The sequence below is a fragment of the Pleurodeles waltl genome, chromosome 4_1, assembly GCF_031143425.1.
Source record: "Pleurodeles waltl isolate 20211129_DDA chromosome 4_1, aPleWal1.hap1.20221129, whole genome shotgun sequence".
Classification (NCBI taxonomy): Eukaryota; Metazoa; Chordata; class Amphibia; order Caudata; family Salamandridae; genus Pleurodeles; species Pleurodeles waltl.
Window position 1 is genome coordinate 785,673,920 of NC_090442.1, and position 19,970 is coordinate 785,693,889.

Sequence of the window (19,970 nt, forward strand, 5' to 3'; positions counted from 1 at the left end):
ATTTATTCATATTCCTGTTCACCTCCTCCAGTTTCTTTTTGAAGGAGAGGATACTCACACCTGATTTAAGATTATTTTTGCTAGATTTTATCTGGACTAGTAGGGTTTCAGATAATCTGGTGGTGGTTTTTATAATTAGTATCAGCCAGTCACGTGTCATTTCCACGCTATGAGGGCCCAGTCCTTACAAAACTCGAGATCGTCTAAGAATATACGTGGTTCATTAGTGACAAGCAGCCCATTGGGTGCCGAGTTGCTACGGAGGTATTCCGTAAGGACAGCTCCATGTAGGATGGTCTTGATCTGGGAACGTTTCAACTCTACTAGAGTATCCCAGTCTCCAAGTTGAGATAAACTCTTAGATAGAGCTGTGTCCCCAAGGAGGGATGGGGCTGCGAGGATAGCTGATACTTCCTCGTCGCTAAAAGACAGGCCTTCTGCCATGGTGAGAGAGGGGGTAGTACGGGGAGGGAGAGAACCTTAGAACTGGAGGGGACGGAGCAAGCCCGATGCGCATGCTAGGGAAAGGAGGGAAAGGGGGCGGGGGACTCTCGCAGCCAGGAGGCTGATCTACTATCAGAACACACAGAGAGAGAAGAGGTGGGAGTAGGGGGGTTAAGCGAAGAACGCAGCCGTACTCTGCTCCCAACGACCAATACAAAAGACACAACTGGGAGTACGGGGTTCTGGTAAGGGGGGCAGATTAATAGTGTATCAATTAGAACACTAAGCCCTTCATGATCCTCAGCTAGAGGTGAGACATGTGTGGACTGCGGTACATGGTGTAGGAGGGGAACATTTCCTTTACGGACTAAGTGGTCTCACACACTCAATGGTGTCATGCTTCATCATATGACCACCTAGCCCCACCCAGGTAGGACAATGCCACCTGGGCGGACTCAACCTCACTGTTAGAATAACAGGAGGGAGTGCGTAAATCAATTCTGGTTCTGGAAAAGGAATCCAGCTAGACTAAGAAAGAAAAACACCTAAACAGATACCCACGAAAGTATTTAATAGAGGTTCTGTTTGATGTGATTAAAAAGAGGACTGGGACACCAATGTGAGAACAATGACTCACTGGGTCTCCTATCTAAGAAGAAGAAGCCAACATGTTTCTGCCCTCAAAAATGAGCTCTGGAAGGTCTCGGGGCATTCATCAGGGCGAAGGATCCCTGCTATTCATGCTCAGTGAGCGTTGAATCAAATAACAACCATACAGTGGGAATAATAAATGAGTGATGCCCGGGTGGGTGATGGGGCCTACCTTGCCAGGGAACTACCTGGGGAGGACCTAAAGGAAATAAAACAGATCAGACCGATGCTAAGGGTGACACAGCAATACACAGCAATCCACAACACACGTGAAAGAGTTCATGCAAGACACAGCTATACTGGGTGCATAAGGCATAAATCACGTAAGTAATGATATGGCACGTCTTTGCGTGAAGGACAAACACAACCGAACTAAGAATCAACACATCACCAAAATACAATCACTCACCCACCCTAGGATTATATAGACAAACTGTGCCTCTCTCACCATCCCACTGAAGCCTCACAAAACGTTTCAGAGTTTGTTCAAACAGGACCATACTTGTAAGAAAAACTAGGATGTCAAAACCTCTACATCTTCCATGTACCCCACAGCACCACAGGGTAAAAAACACAAGAAAAAAGACTGGGTCAACAACTGTGACATACAGACAAAGAAACCAACAGAAGAGACCAGACATTTTTTTAATGAATTAGCCTTGCTGAATATATATGACGTGATATTGAGTTGCAGCCACCTCTCTACATATTTCATGGATCATTTAATTTTATTATCACTTCACCTTGGGCACTGCATCATTGTCACTCTTATAATTGTAGGTACCTGTTGTGGAGAATATAATTTGGGTTTTTGCATTGAGAAGCCTTAGCTAATTATGGTTATTATAAAACAAGGATGGATTTATTGTTAAACAGGTTTGATACATGTGGCACTTACCTGCTAAGTGAATGAAACCACTGTGTTTGTGTTGTTACATTCACTTAAGTATGTCCTTGAGTACAGGCCCACTGAGTTTAAATTTATTGCTGAACCTCCTAGTCCCACATTTACTATAGTTGAGTGACTGTAGGTAGCTGGGTTCTGGTTGCAGTACCCCCTCCCCATACACCTTTTGCCTCGGTTTTAGGTGCAATTTTGACTGAAGTGCACTGAGTTCCTGCTAACCAGGTACCCAGTGCCGGTGTTCCTTCCCTAAAACAAGACACCTGATCACTTGATCACCAAGTGACCAGGCCCTTCAGCACCTCTGTAAGTCCCTAGAAATTGGTATGCCTTGTATGTAGGACATGAGTACTGAAGAGGGCCCCTCCGAGCTGCAGCACAACTTGTGCCACTCTGAAGGACCCAACACTAACCTTATGCAGACTCCCATTGCAGGCTGCGTGACGAGGTCCTCGCAAAATTGAAAACAAGACATGGCATACACTTGTGTGCCATGTCTCCTAAAACACAGATTACAATATCTGTAGTTGTCCCTAGAGCAGGCCTTCAGCCCTAAGGCAAGGTACATTATATTACAAGGGAGGGCATATAAGCATGAGCAAATATATCCCTACTATTGTTTTGTCGATTCTCAGACATAGTAAGTGAACAGAGAAGCCATTTTAAAACTCATGTGCTCAACACTGGTCACTACGTGTTCCCCAGCTACGTGATGGCTTCTCTGAAACTCTGCATGTTTGGTATCAAACATCTCATATTAATAAACCCTCACTGATTCCAGTGATGGATCTATTAATACATTCACCCAGAGGTGCCATATGAAGAGCCTACCAGCTGCTGGTGAGCTCACTGATCGGTTCTGGCCAGCCTGCCACCAGCAGACGAGAATCTGACCTCCCAGGGGGAGAGCCTGCACTCTAGAGAGCTCAGAAACAAAAGCCCGCCCAGGCTAGGTTGTCACTCACCCCTTCCTGCAGGATGACCTGCATTCAAGGCAGGTGCTTCAAGAAGATCACCACCCATGGTATGCAGATCTGGCCTTCCTCAGAGGAAGTTGTCAAACCCCCTGCCCAGGGCTCATCTGACACCTGGACCAGTGGGAAAATTAGCTATGCAAGAGTTTTGTCACCCTTCCAGACTGGAAACACCCTTAGGGTGACCATCCTGAAGTGAACACAACTTAGGAAATTCCACCATCTTGCATTTGGTGGAATTTAGGGACTCTGGACAGGGTGATGCCCACTCCCCACCAGAAGTGATTGTCTAAGGGGTGTACTGACCCTGAGGGTAAGTAGCCCATTGGCTACTATCCTTCACTCATCTGAACGCCCACTAAATTGAGTATTTAGGGGACCCCCTGATATTACATCTTCAGATCTTTGCAGTACACAAAAGGAGAAGAGGACAAGAAGGCTGCTGAACCCGAGAACCGAGGAGCACGACTGACTTGGCACCAACCCTGCAGGCCTGCCTACTGCACCCGATCCTTGAGGAGCAACTGACCTGCCCTGGTGCTGCAGCCTTCAAGTAACCGGTAGAGCTGCCAGTACTCCACAAATTGCCAAGAAGAACGCTCTTGGACTGGAGGAGCTGCTCCCCTGTATCTGCAGGCCCCCAAGAAAGAACTGAGGGAATTGGGAGTGCCGAAAACCCAAAGCCGGACCTTACCACTGCACCTGAGCCACCCAGCCCGTATTGAAGTGAGCCAACGGTGTCAGCAATGTCCCCAGGCCCTTCAGAAGAGAAGCCCACCCTGTGAAAAGCCACTGTGGACTTCACAACGGCGTCGGCAGACTGTTTCTGCAGAACCCCCCCAGCAACTGCGAGTGACCAGGAAGCAAAGACCTAACGCCCTAGGCCAACTCTACCCCCGTCCACCCCAGACCCAGGAGAAGAGAATGAAGTGTGTTCCCACGTCTCTCCACCTCGTGAGCCGGCTTGTTGGCTTGGTCGGACTGTACCCCCAGTCCACACTTGCACAGTGTTTCTGTGGGCCCCCCCGCAACCACGAGAAACTCCAGTGCTGGACCTGACAGCAGAAGATACCCATGCACTCGCAACCTACAGCCTGAGGAGGAGTCAGTTGACTTACAGTATCCCTGTTAGACTTGGCATCATTGGCATGGTCTCCCCTAACTTTTTTCCTCTACTTCCCAAGTTGCTTCTGTGTGCTGAACTCCCTAGTAAAGTGCACTAGAAGTGCCCAGGGCCTGTAAATCAAATGCTATTAGTGGGCCTGCAGCACTGGTTGTGCCACTCACTTTAGTAACCCTGTAAACATGGCTCAGACCTGCCACTGCAGTGTCTGTGTGTGCAGTTTTAAACTGCCAATTCGACTTGCCAAGTTTACCCACTTGCCAGGCCTAAACCGTCCCTTTTTATACATGTGAAACACCCCTAAGGTAGACCCTAGGTAGCTCCATGGGCAGGGTGCAGAGTATGTTAAAGGTGGGACATGTACTTATGTGTTTTACATGTCCTGACAGTGAAATACTGCCAAATTTGTTTTTTACTGTTGCAAGGCCTATCTCTCTCATAGGTTAACATGGGGGCTGACTTTAGATATCATTAAAGTGCAGGCTCCCTTTGGGAGCAGATAGAAATTTGGAGTTTAGGGTCTCTTAACTCACAATTTATAAATACATGTTTTAGGGAAGTTGGTTTTTAGATTGTGTGTTTGAAAATGGCACTTTTAGAAAGTAGGCATTTTCTTGCCTAAACCATTCTTTGACTCTGCTGGTTTCTGGATTCCCTGCCTGGGTCAGTTTGACAGGTGGGCAGTTTGCACCTCTCCTTTAGACAGTGACAGAAAGGGAGCTGGGGTTTAGCCTGCATATCCTTATGGGCCATCTGGGTGGGGGAAGGGGAGGAGTGGTCACTTACACCTGAAAAGCCTGTGCCTGCCATCACACAATGCAGTCTCCAACCCCTTGGTGTGTGTCTGGGGCCTGGCCTGGGAAAGGCAGTATCTTGAAAACAACAGAGACTTCTCTTTGAAGTAGGCCTACTTCAAAGGCAGAAAGGGGTATAAAAAGAGCACCCAAAACCCCTGAAAATCAGATTACTTCTGTAACCAAGGAACCTCTACCCAGGAGAAAAACTTGAGGAGGAGTACTGCCCCTTTGACTGTGACTGTGCTTTGCTGGGTTGGCCTGCAGTAGCTGCTTCTACCTGAGAGGGGACCAAGACCACAGGACTGGCCCAACGGCTTGAACTGTGCTTGCCTCTTGTTGAGGTGCCAGGGACAACAAAGACCAGCACCTGGCCTCTCTGCTGAGAGTCCTGCCAGCCAGGTGGCGCCCTAACCTTGTTTATACATTCTTTATTTGGCTTAAAACCGTAAAAGTGTAAGACACATTAAAGAGTACAATAATTAAATAAAATGATCTATTACATAATGCATTTCCATACAATATTCTTGGTTCATTACAGTTCACATTTACCATACCCTCCTTACATAGTACAATTCATTATTCTAACCTCAAATACAAGTTTCATTTTCCTACTAATTTTACAAAGTGCATTGTGCAAACTCAGTTTCCCACTTATAATTCTGCTAAGCCTTTACTTCTCATAATTTCCATGAGGGCAAATTCTAAATAAAGTGACACCGCGTTTTGAACCTCATTATAACAAAACAAATGTCCTATATTACGATCAATCCATATAATTTTTAAAACAATCAATTTATAGACTCTTTGTTCATCTAAAAAATGCCCCCTCTTGTTCCACTTCACTTCTTCCATTTTACAGGACCCTAGAAGACCACTTAAAACCTCTCATAATCCAATTAAAAATGGGCCTAGCGCACACGTTACATCAAAAATCTCATGTCTACTTGTAACTTAAGCGCTTGATCCCGATTTATAATATTATATTCCTTACAAATTGGTTTTTAAAACTTCTTACGCACTTCTAAAAATCACTGGCAATCCAAAAGTATATGTTGAGTGCTGCATTTCTGTAGTAAGCCACATGTGCAGAGGCCCTGTACATCCTTAAGAATAGTTTTTGCTTTACTGTCCCTATACCCTGGGTTTAACCCGATTCTAAATCGTAGCACTGCATCCCTTAATCTTGGGTTGGGTAGAGCCTCTATAGAAGGGAAACTATTTGGATGCCTCCGTCCACCTACCATAAACTGGGTGGAGATTTTACATTCCAAGTACTTCAGATCTGCTTCTCTTGCCCTCTCCTTTACCATTATACGTAAAGTTTGCTTCGGAATTTGATCTCCACACCACTGGTTACCAGATAAACCTAAGAGGAGGCAACTCTTTTCTAATCGTCCTCTCACTTGTAATGCCCAGTGTAATTCATTTGTTATTATTTCTTTTTTACACATTCATGTGATTCTCTCATCTCTTATGCTTAACCAAAATTTCAACCAGACTTGCAGTCCCTGGTAGGTCCATGCCGTCATTTGACATTCTGCTGTTATAGCTTGTATCATGCTTGAAGGAGGTAATGATAGCATACGCTTTACACATGTGCTTTCTTCTGTCTCAGAATTTAATATCCGATAGAATGGTAAAACTTCAACCCCATATTGAAATTGAGGACGTACCATAGCGTAGGCAGAGACAACTGGCTGAAGGGAAGGTACCCCATATTTACAGCTAAACTCTTTCAATCCCCAGACCGATGTTAGAGCTCTATTTTTTAGAACTTCAATATGATCTTGCCATCTCAGTTCCGAATCAGACCACATGCCTAAATATTTATATTTTTTTACCTTCTCTACTTTTTCTCCTCCAAAATAGTAGGAAAATACTCTTATTTTTCCCTATTTACATTATTTTTGTTTTATCCATATTTACTACCATTTTTTGTCTTTGGCAATAAGAATTAAACACATCAAATTTTCTTTGTAGCCCTAGCTCCGTCATATACATTATCACTAGATTGTGCGCATATAATAAGCAGGAAATATGTGCTCTCAACAGCCCTGGTAAGTCTGACAAAAATATAGTAAATAATAATGGAGCCAGAACCACACCCTTGGCGTAAGCCATTCCTTATGGGGATCTTCTTTGAAAGTGAAACCCTCTTGTCTAAAATTACATAGGCCCAGTTTTGTTAGTGCAAACCCTGAAGGAGAAATAATAAATCCGAATCATTCCCTAACTGTTTTAGCATGTCGCATAGTAATTTTCTATCTACCAAATTAAATGCAGCGTGAAAGTCAGCAAAACAGACTTCCTCGCATTTCAGTAGATTTTTTTTGCTAAAGAACACAGTCTGAAACAGTGGTTGATTGTCGAGCGGCCTTCTTTGAAACCACCTTGCTCTATTGGTATCAAATCCTTTTCCTCTGCCCATATTTAAATTAACCCCAGTAATAACTTTGTAAATACTTTTTCGCCTACGTCCAATAAACTTATTAGGCGATAGTTTTTTGCAGTGCTTGAAATGGAAAAATTAAAGTGCAGATACTCTGTGCCAGAGTACCTGCTTGTTTCTGAGAAGTGCCGGTTCTCTCCAATTCAAAGTATTATGTTTTTCTTGAGATGTGCCGGTACTCTCCCGCTCAAAATAAAAAAAGTGCCGGTACTCAGTACCAGAGAGTACCGGCCCATTTAAAGCACTGTTTTTTTGGTTGTGTAGGGTCATCCTTTTTATGAATTGGTCTTATAATGGCACCCTTCCAGTTCTTATTGAAATGGCCATAATCAAGGATTTTATGAAATGTAGCGTTAAAGTATTTAGTCCACCAATCAGTATTATTTTTTATTATTATTGCTGGAAGATTATCTAGGCCCACAGCTTTGGTTAATTTAAGTGCTACAATAGTTTATTCGATCTTTTGTAGGGCAAAAGCTGATCTCACATCACTACCTAGCTTCTTAGTAACTCCGTATTCTTCCTCTGCCTCTCCAAGGGCTTGATCTGAGCTTGCCTCCTGTTGTTGAAGTCTCAGGGACAACATAGACTTCTCCCTGCCAGCACTTAGGCTTTCTGCTGACAGTCCTGCCTGCAAAGTGGTGCCCTATGCTGTATCTGGGCCCTTGAAAGGTGCAGCTGGTGGAAAAGGGCAGAAATCCATGCAAAGACCGCTGTGTGGGGAAACTTTTGACATCCTGCCGGCCTCGTGGCTAAAATCGAAGCTCCACCTGCATCGCAGCTTGGAGAGCGACGCAACGCAGCTGGAGAAACGACGCACAACACCCGCAGCGGCTGCTGTTAACGACGCAAGCCCCCCCGGCAGCGCAGTTTCTTGACACCACATGACTGGATTTCAACGCAACATTGCGGGGTGTGGAAAATCAACGCAAAGCCTGCCCGAACCCGAGGTGCCCATCCAGGATCTATGCATTACTCTCTTGTGGAAGAAATGAAACGACGCACGCCGACCTGACCAGAGGAATGACGTAAGGTCTCTCCTGTGAGTGAGAAATTGACGCATCACTGGCCTTTTCCAACACACTCGCCCGTGCGGCTTTTTTTTTTACGCTACCCATATACTTTTGTACAATGACAGCGTTCTCAGAGCCTTCTAAGGATTAAGACTTATTCTTTTTCAAATTCATAACTTGACTTATGAATGTCAGATTTGTGTCCTTTTGGTCTTGTCTTGTTTAGAAAATATTACCTATTTTTCTAAACCTGTGTTATCATTTGATAGTGTTTTCACTGGGTTACTTTGTGTGTTGGTTCAAATACTTTACACATTGCTTCTGAAGTTAAACCTGCCTGCTCGTGTCAAGCTACGAAGGGGGTGAACGTGGGTTAACTGAGGGTGATTCTCCTTTACCCTGACTAGAGTGAGGGTCCTTGCTTGGACACAGGGGTAACCTGACTGCCAACCAAAGACCCCTTTTCTAACAGTCCCACATGCCCGTAAGACCTCAAGGGTCAAGCCCACTGTATGTGTTTTGATAAATTGGTTCTGATATCTTTGAGTGTGTGTCTCACTTACTATATAAGTGTGTGCCTTACATGCTTAGAACTACCTTCTGATATGCATAACAGCTCGACCGCACTACTCAAAAAGATAGCATTTGGGACGTCATTTGTGCCTGTGTGAGACCTCTAGGAAATGTTTGTACTCTTTGCACAGTGTCTTTGCTCGTTTTGGTCCACTGTATAAAGAGCCAGCTTCCTTCAGTAACATTGTCAAATGTGAAGACCAGTGGACTTTTGTCAAACATGATGCTATCTGTATCTTTATCTGTGATAAACATAACATTGTTCTAATGAATGTACTAAAAGTATGTGGTTGGGAAACATCAGAGGTCCTTTGAAATAAGCGTTTATCTTGGAGTGGTCTTGGGACCTGCTAGTCAAAAAAAAAGAGTCCAGATGGAAGAATGAGCATCACTATCATTTTGCATCATTGCTGGTTGTGCGAGAAGTAACTGTCCCAAAATGCTCTGGAACTGTTGGTCCAGCAAATTAGTAGACAACACAGCCTCTAACGTTCTTTATACAAGAACTGCCATTGCTGCAGGTTATCACTCATCAAACCGTAGTCATATGTGTTGTAGCACAACTTGTGATCCCGTATCTGTTATGTGTCCTGGCCAAACGTTTTCATACTTCGCTTGCCAATAATGTTTCCGAATCTGGTGCCAACATCATTAGGGAAAATTCCACTTGGGCCCTTGTGCATGCAGTTCTTATCCATACTTTCCTCTTATTATGCCGGTGTCGCAGAAGGGACGCTTGGCCACGAAACACAGACTTATCACCCCAGTAAGTGGGACAGCTGTCTTTGAGAGCAGTGAACAACGCCTGCAGTCTTTACTCCCATGTCAGTAAGGGACAATGGGTTTCTGCTCTTTCGCCTCATTTACACTTTGTCCCTCAGCCCCCTGTATCTCTTCCGTTTTGTACTTCATTTACACAAAAATGAATTGCCTTAACTAAGCCGTCATGGTGGAGGACTGGCATAAAACTGACACCTGTGCCAAGTCTCCAGAGGTACTTGTTTGTCCTGGACATATACAAGCTTCATCACTCCAGATGGTCCCATTTTTTTGTGTTTTCTTCTTCACTTTGGCCACGTCTTGGCTGTGGCGCCAACATATTAATTGTTAACTTATAAATAAGTACAATGCTATTAACAGAGCATATTCTTTGTTTCAGGAGCATATTAAACTGGATGATCCTCTGACCCATGACTCTGAAGAAGGTACACAGTATTTAGAAGAACATCAGGAAATGATAGGTGAGAAAACGGTGAGTAAATAATGTAATGAATTGAAATTGTTTAAATTGTAAATGTCAATAGTCTATATGCAATTGAGAGTAATATCATTACCCTCATATCAGCGCTCAGAACCTATAAAATTGATGCATTTGAACCCACTGCCAATGTTTAGTTTAGATACTGAAAGCCTATAGAGAGAGCCTAATGATTGGTGTGGTTTATAATTAAATGTGCTTCTTTGTCCGTTGTGGGAAGTAAGAGGCTTATTCCTATCTTCATGATTTGAAAATGCTCACTCTTGGTCATTGTATAAAAGCAGTGCAGGAACATTTTCTTCTTAGTTGCGTTAGAAGGGAGCCTGTTATCCAAGAGATGTAGATCATGGTAATAACAATTAACCAAATGTTAACCTACCTCCTTCCTTCAGTAGAATTGTAATTAATGTAATTCAGAATAAACCTGTTAGGAGCACAGAAAAGTTGTGGAACAAACTAGTCAGAATCTATTTGGAAACCCAATCTAGTTTGCAAACTAATCTTAAATTTCAGATTTGAATGACCTTAATGGGTTCTTGCCCTGAAGGAACAGATGATGAGATGTAGATAATGGTTAAAAGGGATTTTGCAACCATCCAAGCATAGGTAACCAATCTCGGTTGTTTATTTGCTCAGTTTACTAAGCAAAGTGTTTCATGCAGCGAGGTGGATCCTAGTGTGGTGGTTAGCGTCATTTGGACTCTCAGGTTATCAAAAGTTGTATTGGCAAATGGATGCACGCATTCACTGTTCCTACACTTATCAAAAACTCCAGCTTAAATAATTTGCAAAGAATATATCATTGTGCCCCACAAGGCTAAATAACATCTTCCCAAAACATTAAACTTCTGGCTACTAAGCCTACTAAGAATGTTTGGCTGTGGCACAGCCTTCTAACCACTGCAAGAGTAAATACCATGCAGGCTTGTAGTTGGGCCACTGTAGTGCAGGTTTGTTCAAGGTTTTCTGTAATGAAACGTTCTTATGCTAAATGAAAATCATCCTGAGCTACTAGTATTATTAGTGTTATAATAGTCACCATGCCAGTCAAAATCACGAGTACCCACCCCGTATAAGACTGTCAGCAGAGATAAATTGAGTGCATCAGGCAGGAATGCCTGCAGTAATGTAAATGGCTTTATCAGTTTGGAATGAATTTGCGTGAGTCATAGATAACAATCATAGCAGCAAAGCCCATGGCACCCAACAATGCATAATTTATCACTCAAATATATTTTATAAATTCAACAATTTTTCTCTAAACTTAACCTTGTGACTTAAGAACAACAAATATTTTCATCTCAAATTCACATATTTCAATTTTTGTTTACATATGTTCATTCAACCAAGAAAAAGCTCATAATTTAAAAGGCTGGTCTCCACAGAGGAGAGATACTTTCTGGCAGCTGAAGAGCTACCAGTAGTTCATGATTTACTCGTTGGAGATACCTGTGGAGTGTGTCATTGAAATGTAGACATAGATGAAAACTTCCCAACTATATAATCTCCTAAATTAGTCAGTGACAATTAACAAGGTAGCAGAAGATTACTTTTAAGCACAATATGCACGATCACCAGAGACTCCTACTCATTCATGATGAAGTGTTAAAATATTTGTGCAGAAAGCTAACTGGAAGCCTTATCATGAGTTGTTTCAATATACTGTGTTACAACATACAAGAGCAGCCCATATACCAGTGGAAACCTGGTTGTACACTTATATATAGGAACAGTGGTTCACCTGGACCCAATTTTATATTATATTATTTGACGGTGAAATTGCTGCACACAGTCAACCATGTGTTAATAAAATGTTGTCTAACCGTCATCACTCTGAGAAATAAAAAGGGCTTTAGTGCATATGAGCAAAAGAGAAAATATTTTTTACATATAATTATCAACATCTTAGGTGCAGATATAGACAAGGATAAGTGAAGAGTGTATTGTGTCCCTAGAGATAACACACAAACAAGAGAGCATGTAGTAGATTATTATTGTGTGTTTATTCAGAGCACAGAACTTTAGTATCATTCATTGATTAGGGCTTATAAATGCCAAATACTTAGTTAAATGCAGCCAGTCATAAACTTTGTGTGCAGCAATTTGCCGATATGTAAACCTCCTTTGCAGTATTTTCACCTGGACAGGCAAATGGTGGGACACCTTAAGATGTTAGAGCACCCACACACTCAATACAGAGGTCTCAGACAGGCTGAATATGTAGTCTTGTGAAACCATTGTGGAACCATGGGTGAGAGGCATAAGGATATTACTTATTCATTGGTTTAGTTACTGAATTACCCATAGAGTACATATGTCACACAAGGCAAAGTGGAAGACTTGTTATGGGCAGTATGTTGGTATTGGTACTGTTTGTTGGCCTTTTGTAGATAGTGCACCTGACACAGTCTCTGAGGCTGAATCCTGTGCACGTTGGTCGGGTTGTGATGGCTGCTGCACAAGGACCCAGTCGCTTTAAGGGGAATTTTGTCTGTTTGTCTGTCCGCAGAAACACACTTCTTGAGCCAGTGGGGCAGTTACAGGAAGAGCCCTTTTGTAGCTTGTGTCACCCTGTAACTTCAATAGGAGGTCCTCCTTATGACCCTTGGAGATCACTTCTTTGTCCTGGATTCGGTGGGTAGCAGGTCCAGTCCTTTAGGACTCCTCTTGTGTCACAGACAGCAGGTTCAGTCCTCTTCTGATCTTACGCAGTTCCAGAAGCATTGTGAAGTGGGTGTATTGAGGTGCCACGGTTATGCCTGGGAAAAGCTAGTAGGCGGAATGACTGTTGGGCATGCCCTAACCAATGATATAACGTTCCCGTGGCCTATCCCACCCTCTTTGTGCTTTTTTTAAATGGTAAAAGCCTTTGCTAAACTTAGGCTCTGAGGGTTGGGGGTAAGTGTGGGGAGTTTTCTATGATAATCCTAGTGTCCTCCCACATTTAACTTAAAATCCTATTGAGATAGGCACTGTACCCACAATAAACCCAGAGACAAGTCTAGTAGGACAAAAGTGGAGTCCTTCCACAGCCTGTTAGTAGATTCACAAGTATGTTTTTAGCATCCTGGTGTTACCCCTTAAAAGCATATCCAAATTGTTTTATGTGACTCCAGAAGACCAGCCAATCGGGATTTGTCACTCAAACTGAAGTTGACTTGGTAATGTCAAAAAGAATGCCCACACCCCCTACCATGCGTGTTCTGTGAGGTTCAGAGCAGTCCTCTCTGCCCATTAGGTGAGGCTATTGTATGCTTCTGGGAGGCATTTGACACTTCTTCAAGGCTGATTACTGCCTGGGAGCTGGCAGAAGCTTATGTAGAGTGGCCTTCTGACAGGAAAAGGGCAACTTTCTAAAAGTTAATTTCCTTTAATAGTTATTAAAGTCCAACTTCATTATTGAATTGGACTTTCAAAAACTATTAAAAAATAGTTGTTATATTGTTTTTCTAGTGGGTCCCATTTGTGAGATACAGTTTTAGAATTTTAATGTATGCTGTTGTTTTCTACATAGAATAGCTCAGCCTGCCACAGTAAAATATATTTTTGGTACTAATCACTATAAGGACTTGTTAACATTAAGGGCCCAATTTATTCTTTGGTGGATGGCCTATTTTCCACAAGGGCAATGGAGTAAATTACCCTGTCGCCCTGACAGACCTACCTCCTGCCAAAGTTTGATATGTCTGCTGATCCAGGAGACATTCCAGCATTGACAGGAACCACCGACAAGGTGGTTCCCGCCAATGCATTTTAACTTGGTGGATGACTCTGTCAAACATGATGGAGCCATACACCAAAGATACAAATAATTGTATTTTCAAAAAGAAAATCCCAAAATAGAATTTTCTTTAAAAAAAAAAAATAAGTGCCTCTGTCACCATGGGAGGGTCCTCCTTTGGTGGGGGTGGTATTGAGCACTGTTCAGTGCTGCTTACCGTCAGGTTTTTCCTGGCTGTGATAAGGATTGAAAAACAGGCATATGTTTGCCCATCTAAATTGGTCCTTACTCCGTAAAACCGTCGGAGAAGTTTGACCACGGTGGAAATGGAGTAGCCGCCGCCAACGTCAGACTATGGTCTGCCTGTGTTTAAATTGAATGGACGGATCATAGGCTTGGCGGAGAGTGAACTCCGTTGCCAGGGCCAATATATGAATCCGGCCCTAAATGTCCAATTTTAAAATACCATGCCTCCTGCCTCGTGAGCTATAAGGCTTATGTAGGGATGACTTGTTACTATTTGAAAGGGAGCTTTTGACCTGTCAAAATGATTTATTTTGATAGGTCGAATTGTAGTTTTTCCACTGTTACAATGGAAGGCCTGAAGACGTGTGTGCATTTTCATTCTAGTGGATGGCACAGTAAATGCTCAGTGATATTTAATTACCAAGCCCTGGGTACACTTTGTACCATGTACTAGAGACTTTCAGGCAAATTTCATATGCCAGTTAAGAATTTGCCAATGTACCATGTTTAAATGGGGGAGAACAGGCAATTTACTCCTGATTAGCCATCAAAATATTTTGGCCAATGAAAGGTGAAAACTCTGTGGTGTCCACTTGAAAATTCTGATTTCCTCAAACTAAGTAAAGGAGAAACTTGCAACCAGATTGTTAGTCCATGCACAGCATAAATTCAGTGCAGTCTCTGAAGGAGGGGTCAGGGAACCAGCAGGAAGAGGGCTGTGCAGCATTGGAATTGTATAAGTAACTTTGTTTACGACAGGTGGGAGCTGGTGTTTTAACACAAGGAATGCCTCTCTCATAGTTGTGAATCTATTCCTTCTCATTGTTGTGTATCGAGTTTTGTAAGAGAAAGAATAAAAGAAACAGTAATCTTTGAAACTATTCTAATTAAACCGCTTGCCATTGTAATAGTCCATTCCACGAGTATCATCCGAGATGGTTGTTTGAGGTTGATTGGTTGTGAGTGCTGTGTTCATTTGTTTCCTGTAGGGTATAGCTGGGAGTCTGTAATAGGTGATCATTGGAGGAATGAGAAGCAGGCTGCTTTCGCTCGTTGCTGCTCCTTTTGAAATGAAGAGATGAAATGTCTTATATGTACCAGTTTCATTCTTTGCTTATCATCTACTGTCTCAGTTTTAACTAGACAGAGCCTGCTGGTTCATAATATTGTGTGTGGCCTTTTTCAACCCATCTGAGGTGTTTAAATCTTTGTATGAAACTAGTTGGTGAATTTAGTGTTTAGCATAAGTTGTCTGTTATCAGTCTGTGAATGACAGAGATATATCTTGGGATTAATCTGGCAGGTGTCTTCAGTTGCTCATCTTGTGCATTAGTGATATTGAGGGTTGGGAAAGTTAGTATTTTCTGCATCCTAATCCAGTTGAGGTGCAAAACCTTTATTGGTAATGCATTTGGGGTGGTTGGGACGTGTTAAAAACCAGGGGGCACTTGGGCTCTAGGTAGCTCACTTTTTCTGATGAGGGAGCCCAATCCTTGTGGGCCGACACTTGCCGTCTCTTCCTTGCAGATCGCCTAACAATATGTTGTTTGCATGTATTTAGGGCCAACCACAATAATTATGGCAGCATACCATATTCTTTATCCAAGAATACTTTTGTGCAGATCTGGGAAGGCCATCGATCAGACTGGAGGAACTTTGTGTGTTAGTAACTTGATTGTGCAGTTTTTAGGTTCCTGTTAATTTGTGTCGATCTAGGAAGAACTTTGTGGTGTTTTATATGTATTAGTGGGTTTGTTGAAGGACTTTCCATTTTTCTCTCCATTGGGGGATGATCATTAATCTTTGGGTGATCAAACTATAGTGCTTTTTATGCATACTGATTTGATACTGATTTTGTTGATTTGGCCAACCTTTGCCCACTGTGTTGCTTTGGTGCCCTGTTATGTGTGTGTGTGTGTGTGTTGAACTGTTCTGTATAGTATGTGCTGTTTGAGTATGGCTATTTGTAGATAAGATTGGAAAAATGGTCTGTGGTGTTTTTGTTGCCAAATGAGTGCTTTCGGATGTCTAATGAAAACAAAAACCCAAACATGGGCTATCTATAATATATTGAATGTAGTTGTATGTTACCTTTCGATTTGGTGTGTGACCGTTTTTAGGTGAAAAGTAGCTATTGTGCAAAACCTGCATCAGTTTTACGCATTTTGGTGTTTTGGGGAGTGCTTTTTATTTCTGTTGTTAGCCAAGATCGTTTGATTTTATGAACTTTATTTATGTATAATATACTTATAGGGGTTTTGAGCCAGTCCTCTTCGTCCATTGATGTGTTGTTGTTGTTCACATTTTCCTTCTGCCCCCTACAGCAAACAGCAATGGTCCATTCCATTTATGTTGATGGCGAACTTCACTGATGAGTGAAAACATTTTTCTCTTTCACCAGGAACGCTTCCACACAAAATGTAGTTCCCTTCAGTGCCAGGGACTACTAAGACAACATGCATATTGGTGGACCCCCAACAGCTCCCTCAATAATAAAATGATATAAAAACCACACAAAAAAACTCATCTACAAGCCCAGACCAATTGGCTTTGCCACTGTTTATTGATTGTAACTAGTCAGCCTTGGTTATACATTTATATAGCATCCTCAGCCTCTAGTATATAACTTAAGAACTTTCACAACCTGGGTGACTTTTATAGAATTGGTATCTCGATGTTTGTAAAGAGGACATATGGAGAAAGAGAGAGAGGCTGTGTTGGAGCCACAGGGGATATTTGTTTCTGCCTGTCTAATTGCCAAATTTGGCCCTGTCAGAGGATAACAATAAAAGCAGTCTATTTGAGGCATCTTAGCCTGGAAGAGGCTGAGAAAAGCAGGTGACCATACTTCCTACCCATCTGACAGCAACTCCACTCAGACCACATGCTCCCACATCTCTCTGATTCATACATTTACTTGTAGTGCCCACAAGCTGAATAACGAGACGGTGGGTGTTGGAAATGAAGTTAATTGTACTCTCCTCATCATTTCTCTAAGTGCTGCGACTTCTGGGAGATTGCTAAAGGACCTTAATTAACACTTACCAAGTTTAAGATAGGGACAGGTAGGCTACAAGAATGTAGAGCCTCAGCCTGAGTTACCTAGGTCTCTGTAGTAGTGGAGCCCCAGTGTTCCTGGCCTGAGTAGGTCTTAGCTTGATTTTGGGAGTTATCAGGATATGTGATGGAACTACGTTCTCCATTCCTGTGCGATAGTGCTCGTTATACTCTCTTCATGCAGTATTAGTATACTTTGAAAAGCTAATTCTAGATTGATGTGGTACAATTCTAGATACTTTCTTTTTCTCCAGATATAAAATGGAAGCAAAAAAATAACTTCATAGAGCTTCCCTCCTAGGGAGCAAGAGAGTGGAATAACTCACCTTGCGTCTCATGGATAGGATCTGATTTTATTATTGCTTAGTAAGTATTGTGAATCATTATTGTTAACAAATGTCTCCACAATAATGTTAGTGACCTTTCTATGTACTTGCTTGTCTATGATAATCAGGAGTTTAATTCGGTGTGTGTTTATTTGTGCAACCCAAGTCTTGGGTCTTGTTGGCAGTCAATAAAACACACTTTGTAAACAAGCAGCAAAATAGTAAACATACTGTGTTCTTATATTCAGGAACATATTACACTGCACTATCCATCATTCCATGACTATACTGAACACCGGCAATATTTACAAGAACATCATGAAGTGCTGATCGAGGAAACGGTGAGTGCAATACTGATAAGGTTAGTTCACATTAATTTCTAGAATCATCCCGTTCTATTGAAATGCTTAATCTCAGTTATGGAACCATTGCCTCAGATGAAGGTCCTTTCCATTAATGCTTGAATATAAGCCGAATGACAGGATGTTTGCTTGGCCATGGTGGTGTCTAGATTGTTCCTCTATAGTAAGGTGGATCTGAGTAACTGCATACTTTTGCAAATTTTACATCGTAAGGAGTAATTATGTGTGCAGGTAGACACACACAGAACATTGCTTTCTCCTGTAACAAAAAGTGGAGAAAAAAACATATTTTGCCTCTGCTACAGAAACATTTGCTGGACCCCACCAGACTCAGAAACTATAGTCTATGTAGTAGTATTTCCTATGGAAAAGTGGTGTATCCAAACATAGCCCTCAATCACTGAGGCAGCAAACGTCCCTGAAGCAGTGGGGTTGATGTTATAGCAAGTGCAAGTGAACAGTCCCTAACATACTCATTATTTACTACTGTCAGTCTTTTGACACAGTCCTGTAGAGTGTGCTCTGAGAGAAAGACAAGACAATGCTATGGGCTACTTCAGTCCACCTACATTAATTTTATGTCCCCATTTAAGCAGTGAAGTTTGGAGCCTTCATTCTCAGAGCCAGCTGTGAACACTTCCCTCATCCCCACAATCGCCCTTTTCGTCACCACCACTCTTAACCATTCACATGTTAACCACTATCCTCACTACTCGAGTGTCACAAACATTCCTTCCAGTTCTATGCCGACAGATGGGGACAAAAGAGGAGAGAGTACTCTTACGAAGGGACACGACTTTTGTGAAGGCGCAAGACTCTTGGGGAAGCAAAAGAGCATTGGTCTCTGGTGGAGCAGAGATCATTGAACCCCGAGAAACAGAGTTACTATTCAAAAGTACTGCTTGAACCAAGAAAGGAAGTGAAATAATCCACTTCCTAACAAACTGTATTCTTGTTTAGAAAGTAACCTTAGCCAGGTCTATCCACAATAAATAACTAAATAAAATAAAGCTGTTTACCACCAATCTCTTTAGTTTTTTTCTTTTCGTAATATCAGTATATTCACAGTGTTAATGGACCAACTCATGTTGCTGTATCCAGACAAGTGGTAGCTCACTTAGAATGTATGTTTATAGCACTTAATTTATTTACTATCTTTTAGGGTGATCGTAGATGCCAAGACTCTGAAGACCATATGGCGTGTTTAGAAGAAGATCAGGAAATGTTGATTGAGGAAACAGTGAGTGCTTCAATGGCATACTTATCAGTTTTATTTACTTAAGATTTATTTTATTTTTTTAAACAATTTTTTTTATTTTTTTACTTTGTGATGCTGTATGAGGACTGGATCTTCTGGCATGGGTCAAGCGTACAATTTAATCAGACAAGAGCAGCACAGTTCTCTTTGTATCCATCCACTAAGAGCTGAGAAGAGTTGTTGGTGTAGGCAACCTTTGGCAGAGGCTGCCAGGAGACATTTTGGAAAAGGCTGAAATATTCTGAGAGGTTTAAGTGGACATTGACTGTATCAGTGCAATTAACTAGCTGAGGCTTGAAACTGCCCCTCAGCTAGTCTTTTCAATCCCTTATTTGGTTTTGTAGATGTATTTTTATGTGGTTTGTGTGGAATTATTGGCTGGAGCATATTCTGTTAACGTTTCAGTAATTTCAGTTGTGGAGGATATTCTGCGCCACTTGTAAGTGAGCTAGTGATGGAAAAGTAGTAATATAGATGTTTCTGTAAATCTGTAATGTAAGGTATTTTATACCAGAAGCTGCCCAGGAAATTTTCCATCTTGGTGTCCTTGTTTGAGGGAGCTTGAAACTGATAATCCTAGAGATGGAAATCATGGTAATGACTATTCTTCCAAATTTCACACTAGTACCATCCTTAACAGCCTATTCATAATTTAGTTGTGACTGGAAAATTGAAATGACTAAAACTTCAATAACACATACTTCAGTCGGGAATTCTGCTTCCCCCATTGATTTAGTTAAAAAAAGACAGGATCTGCAGCAAAGGTGGATTGAATCACCTTCATCCATTCTAACATACATGTTGAAATTGTCTG

The 19,970-nt window shown here is 42.0% G+C and overlaps 1 protein-coding gene across 2 annotated transcripts in view; it reads left to right on the plus strand.

Moving 5' to 3' along the window:
• The window catches only part of LOC138288176 (zinc finger protein 546-like), a 689,754-nt gene that overhangs the window by 58,337 nt on the left and 611,447 nt on the right, over positions 1-19,970 (plus strand). For both annotated transcript variants that reach the window (XM_069229499.1, XM_069229500.1), the window contains exons 2-4: positions 10,088-10,180; positions 17,785-17,877; positions 19,061-19,138. In XM_069229499.1, the coding sequence (XP_069085600.1) occupies positions 10,088-10,180; positions 17,785-17,877; positions 19,061-19,138 (264 nt within the window). The remainder of the gene's footprint in view (positions 1-10,087; positions 10,181-17,784; positions 17,878-19,060; positions 19,139-19,970) is intronic.